We start from the raw sequence: 6,265 nt of genomic DNA, 5'->3' as shown, positions 1-6,265 counted from the left end.
CGCCTCGGCCGCCGCAGCCGCCGCCTTCGCGGACAAGTACATGGACACCGCCGGCCCCGCGGCCGAGGAGTTCAGCTCCCGCGCTAAGGAGTTCGCCTTCTACCACCAGGGCTACGCCGCAGGGCCTTACCACCATCACCAGCCCGTGCCCGGCTACCTGGATATGCCGGTGGTTCCGGGGCTTGGGGGCCCCGGCGAGTCTCGCCACGAGCCCCTGGGTCTTCCCATGGAAAGCTACCAGCCCTGGGCGCTGCCCAATGGCTGGAACGGCCAAATGTACTGCCCCAAAGAGCAGGCGCAGCCTCCCCACCTCTGGAAGTCCACTCTGCCCGGTAAATGGCGCCCCTCTTTCCAGCCCCGGGTCTTCCGGCTCTGCTCCAGCGTCTGCTCAGCTCACGCCCGGGGTCACCCGGGTGGCCCTCTGCTCTCCCCTTGGCTGTCCCAGGGGGCTGCGCCCCTGGGAGCCTGATTCCAGCTGGCTGGCGCTGTCCACATTACCCTAAGTTGAGCTGGCCCAGGCCTTCCTTGGGTGACGGGTAGCCTCCTCGAGGAAGCCTGATGGATCCCAGCTAGCTGCCTTCTCCCTCTGTGCCCCTCCCTCCCCAGCCCTTGACACTGACAAACTGAGAAATGGGACTGCTATTTGGCTCACCAAATTGCCACTATTCGTTCTCGGAAAATGGTTTCATTGGTGAATCACCGAGTGTTGGGGCTTGGGGCAAGCCGGGAGGCACCAGGCGACAGGAGCGTTGTGCCCTGCATTGGGCGCTAAGGTGTGGGCAGCTGGGCCAGGAGGTGGAGGGAAGCAGGCGCACAGGGCATGCAGGATAACCCTGTGGAGCTGATCACTGGAGCTCTGGGCTATTTCATTTCGGTGCAAAACTATCCACCCTTTCCTCTAAACCCCCAAGTTTTGGCAGAAGGCCGGACTGTACAGTGTGTAGAAAAGAGCAGCTCTCGCCGGTCGTGTGTATCCCATCGAGCTGTCGCCTGTGTCTTGGCCCCCGTCGGATCCGTGTATAACTTGCCTTCTCTCTCTTCCAGATGTGGTCTCCCATCCCTCGGATGCCAGCTCCTATAGAAGAGGGAGAAAGAAGCGCGTGCCTTACACCAAGGTGCAATTAAAAGAACTCGAACGGGAATACGCCACGAACAAATTCATTACCAAGGACAAACGGAGGAGGATATCAGCCACAACGAACCTCTCTGAGCGGCAGGTCACAATCTGGTTCCAGAACAGGAGGGTCAAAGAGAAAAAAGTCATCAACAAACTGAAGACCACTAGTTAATGGATTAAAAATGGAGCAGAGGAAACTTGAAGAAATGCTTCAGAACGCATTGCTTTGCCCAGATAATAATAATGCTTAATAATAATTCAAGAAATGGAAAGAGAGAGACACTGGCATTTTGCTCTCCTCCGGGGAAAATCTCTTTCTCTGTAATGGAATCTACAACTTTTAAAAAACTTTAAGAAATGATAAAGACTGCCACTTCTCCCGCCAACCCCACCAGACCATTACATGCCAAACTCTAGAGTCAAACGTCAACCCCTAAATACGCAATTTCAGATAAGTTACTCATTTACTGAAATCTTGTAAGTATTTATGTGACCGTTATATTTGAGGACACTATGTTAGATGGTAATAATCCAAAAGTTGGTTAACAAAAGCAAGTGACTGTTGTAAGCATCTGCTTGTCCTTACGTTGCCATCCTCTTTGCATGTTAGGTGTCTGCTCAGGTAAATCTTGGTGAAATTCCTATATTGTATTTTCTGAAATATTGTGTGTTCGTGTATAGGTTTAGAGGGGCGAGAGAAGGTACTGAAATAATCTAGAACTATTTACTCTGAAGGAAGAACGGAGAGAAAGCTCTTCTGAAGATGATATGTCTTGATAGTAAATAGGACCAGTTTAAACCTTTGAGGCTACAAAGAAATTCCAGGTCGGTAATGTCCTTCCAAGAATAATTTTTAGTTGCTTATAGCAAGCCTGTTTTTGGCATTTGAACTACCCATTATCAGTGATTTTTCTGAGAATTCGATTTTTTTTAAAATGTTTAAATCAACACATAATCCGCAGGATTCCTTTTATGTCAGATCTTCCAGAAGGTCCCACACCAACGTGATGGACTTTGGTTTTGATGCAATTCATTTTTTTAATCTAAGTTTTTTTTCCATCTAAATGGGTATTCTCCAATATTTGCCAAAAATTCTGCTGCAGAAATCATTTTCTTCTTATATTTTAGAAAACTCAAAATAGAAATTCATTCTCCAAAAATATTTAGATGTTGACATACTATGTTTTGGTATTTTAGGAGATTGGTATTTTTCCTTGTTTATTGTGTTATGAGACTGCATAGAAAGTTTAGGGATTCATCTTCACAGCACATTTTTAATCAAGCATTTTTAATCATCCAGCACATTCGTTGTGTTCATATTCACTTTAAAATACTATCTTGTAAATAAAGACATTCAGCACACTGTGAAAGTGTATTTGTGCACCTGCTTTTAAATAGTTCTACTAAAAATGGAAAAATTAGACCTGTAGATAGTGATGTAGTGGTATTAATTCCGTTAATTACTCACTGCCATTAAAATCTGAAGGAAACACTCGCTACTTTCCTTTGCTAAATGTGCCCTGCCCGGAAAAGGAGCAGGTTTGTCTCATACAAACCAAGGACCATTCTTTTCTATTATTATTCAGCTTTTTGAGGGGTCAAAATTTTTTAAGAAAAGGGAGAAATTTCTCATAACTAAAATTCTGAAAATGATAAGTGGTTTAAGGAGATGAAAGTGTCAGGTGAAAGGGAAAGAAAAGAAAGGAGGAACAGATAGTATAAATTCCCAGGCTCCCTGTGGAAAATGAAAACCAGTTGTTTAGTATCAGCAATGCTTAGGGTGTCGTATTTTAAAATCTGCGGTTGGGTCTGCATGTGTCTGAAAGGGCAGGTTTTGATATTTGTTGAAATGACAGGACCAGGAAAGGCCTTAAACCTTGACCTTGACGAAAAAAGACAATTTGTGACCTTGACTTTTGACAGCTCATGAATTGGCTTGGGCTGGATTAGTAGATCAAGGGCGCCACCTGGTGTTGACAAGCCTCTTTGTAATTCTTCAGCTTCAAGGAAATCAATTCTTACCTCCTTGACTTGTTATTTTAGAGATTTAGTACTCATTTATTTGGCTCCAAATGGGGCAAATTTGAATATATGTAAATTATACATGTGCCTGTATATATGTGAATATAAATCATATATGTGAATACATGTATACATTTGCATATCTGTGCTTGTGTGTGCTTGTATATATAATTATAGAATCTGTACAGATATAGTATTAATTGCTGGTGACTCACAACATTGTAATTTAAGATGATTTCTAGAATTGAGGTACAAAATGTACTTTACATGATGATGCCTTGCTCCTTTTCTTTAATGGCCAATTTGATTTGTCTTCACAGCAGCTCACTCAGATTTCTGTAGATCTGCTTTTAAAATGTACATTTTTGTTACAGTCCAAGAGATGTTCTTAAATAATCATTTTTCTCCCCACCCTCACCCTCCAAGGTGTTCTACCACCCTAATTAGAGCTATCAGGGAGTCTTAACGGCAAATAAAAAGTTTCAGATGCCTTGCTAACTCTAGAGTTCTAGAGTTACATTTCAGAAATTCAAAAAAACCCACCTCTCAGGAGGTCAGTAAAGAGAACTTAAATATCTCATAGCTACAAAATGACCACAATATATATGCAGAAGGAGAATTATCCTGGATAGCTCGGAGCTGAATGATGCTCCAGGATGGTGTGCAACCTTACATTGATTCTTGCAAATCTGCCATTTGATTTGTGGGAGAAATAAATAGATTTAGTACTAACAATCACTATCAAAACTATAATAATGATAAAATTTTATATCTACTACTTATTGACCCCTAACAATACATCAGGTGCTGGGTTCAGAGTTGTAAATAATGCATATGTATGTTTATATATTTAATAGACACATAGAGTTTTGTGGGTTTTTTGTCAAATCCATGCTATGAACACATGTATTAAAATGTTAGTAGAACCAGTAGCCTGGAGATGTGGAATTATCAGATGCAGATTAATTTTGTTTTTATGTTAGAAGAAAGAAATAGTGAATGGAAGAAGTCAATACATCATTTGGTGAAAATTAATATTGGTTTGTTATAAGCCTGGCTGATGGAAACCTCTCCCAGCTTTCCTAATACTGAGAGCTTTATAGATGAAGATCTAAGGAAAAAAAATCTAAACCTATTTCAAAAAAACATGTCCTGAACCATATATATCGAATGGCTTTGAGTACAATCGTATTTGAGGATTTTCACTTTACTTCTGGAAAGAAATGAAAATGCTGCCTCAGATCCACCTCCCCACGTTTTGTACCACGGTTCCATTTGTAAAAGAGCTACCATCAAGCCGAAGTAACAACTCTCTCCCCAAATGTTTAAAGTGGTGGAAAATCTCCTTCAATCTGGATCAGTATGCTTACACATAGCTCTGAAGAGGACTCTTCTGCTGATAGGGGATATTTTTCATTCAATGTAAGAAATATTCTGAGCCTCAGGCCTAGAAAAAAGAGGCCCACAGGAGCTCTGCAGCCGGAATACCTACCACCCCTTTTAAAAGCCATCGTCACTGCAAGAACCCTGGGTAAAGTAGTAGCCTTCTTTTTTTTTCCCTCTCTCTCCAGTTTTGAAATTGTAATGACAGAAATATGTGAGGAACACCCCCCATGCCCCAGTTCTAAAATGGTTGTTGATAATGTCAGTTGTACTTAACACTTCCGTACTGAAAGTGTCCACAGGGCTAGCTACCAGATAAACTGAGGTGGGCATGGTTTATAATGGCTCCTGAATGCCTAAAACTTGTAGAACAGATAGCTAGGGGAACACCAGCCTCCTCTTGAAAATTAAGAGTAATAATTCAAGTCAGTAATCCATAAATAGTACGGTTTAAAACTTGATTCAAGTATTTTTTTTCTAAAAAGAAAACTATTCGTGAACCAAAAAGAAGTGTATATATATATGTATATATATACATATATATACACACACACACACACACATATATATATATATATATATATATCTCAATATAGGAATTTCCCCATCTGCTCTTAATACTGTCAAATGTATTAACTTAAGTGGTTGATTGTAAAATGTCACTATGTATTTTACTACTAATATCCCTGATGCAGAGTTAAAGCCATTCATTTAAGTTGGCTTTTTTTTTTTAAACAGAAAAGGAAAGAAATTTTAAGAAAGTTGGAAAAAGGAAATTATTAATTTTTGTAATTCAACCTAATGGAAATGTTTTCGGAGAAATTGACCGGGAGGCAGCAAAGAAATCCAGTGGAAAGTGATACATTTGTGTGCGGGTAATCAGATTTCACTGTATAGCAGAGACGGCCTATTACACTGCTCTGGGTGTTTGGAGGGCTGGGTGAAGATGTGGCATCTCCCTTTCTTGCCATGAATTCCCCTAGTTTCAAGCCCAGATGGAAGTTGCCTGAGACTACTAATCCCCAGCCCCGGTGGGTTCAGAGGCGCCCTTCTAGACTTGCAGGGCTCTCTGGAGGAGGAGACCTAGGGGCTTGCTGATTTATGCGCATTCCTTTAAACTTGATCGAATGCGTGTCAACAGCCCAAGTCCTGGAGAATCAGAGAAATGTGCAACGAGTTGCTCACATCCCATTTTTCATAAGCAAAGATGTAGCGTTATCCAAAAAGCCTGGGGAGATTTATGCCTACGTTTTAGAACAGGCACGCTAATTAAGTTTTCATCTGTTCGGCCGCCCGGGTAAATAACAACTGGCTCCATTCTCTGAAAAGATCCACCCAATCCTCACACATCTACCTTGCATAGACGATGGCCTGAGGAGCTTGCAATTTAAAATTTTATTTTAAAGTGTGTGTGGGGGGAGACGCTGGCCCAGGGGGGGAAAAATCCCTCGGTGAGAGCAGCCACGGCCTTGCCACACTCGATTTCATTTCTGTCCGGCTCCGTCTCGCGGCTGAAGAGCTGAATCCACCAGGCACAAATCATGGCAACGGCGGCGTGCGAGATTTTCAGACCGCAGGAGATCGCGCGGCGGCGCGGGGCCTGCTTAGGTGCAGGTGTGGACGCGCGGATGCGAGCTCTGGGGACCGGGACGCGGAGAGGCCCGGGGACGTCCCCTCGGGACAGAGGGGCGGCCCCAAGTCCTCGCGCTCCCACAGGAACCCCCTACTCAAAATGGAGGCTCC

At 42.9% G+C, this 6,265-nt stretch overlaps 1 protein-coding gene across 1 annotated transcript in view; it reads left to right on the top strand.

Moving 5' to 3' along the window:
* Hoxa13 (homeobox A13) overlaps positions 1 to 2,072 on the top strand; it is a 5,021-nt gene extending 2,949 nt beyond the window's left edge. The window contains exons 3-4 of the mRNA XM_010628361.2: positions 3 to 332; positions 1,045 to 2,072. Coding sequence (XP_010626663.1) covers positions 3 to 332; positions 1,045 to 1,289 — 575 coding nt within the window. The 3' untranslated portion in view covers positions 1,290 to 2,072. The remainder of the gene's footprint in view (positions 1 to 2; positions 333 to 1,044) is intronic.
* The last annotated feature ends 4,193 nt before the right edge of the window (positions 2,073 to 6,265 follow it).

This window comes from Fukomys damarensis, unplaced genomic scaffold (assembly GCF_012274545.1).
Source record: "Fukomys damarensis isolate Sample0158 unplaced genomic scaffold, DMR_v1.0_HiC HiC_scaffold_4, whole genome shotgun sequence".
In the NCBI taxonomy this organism is placed as follows: domain Eukaryota; kingdom Metazoa; phylum Chordata; class Mammalia; order Rodentia; family Bathyergidae; genus Fukomys; species Fukomys damarensis.
The sequence above is the reverse complement of the archived record's forward strand: the minus strand, read 5'-3'. Positions and strand labels throughout refer to the sequence as shown.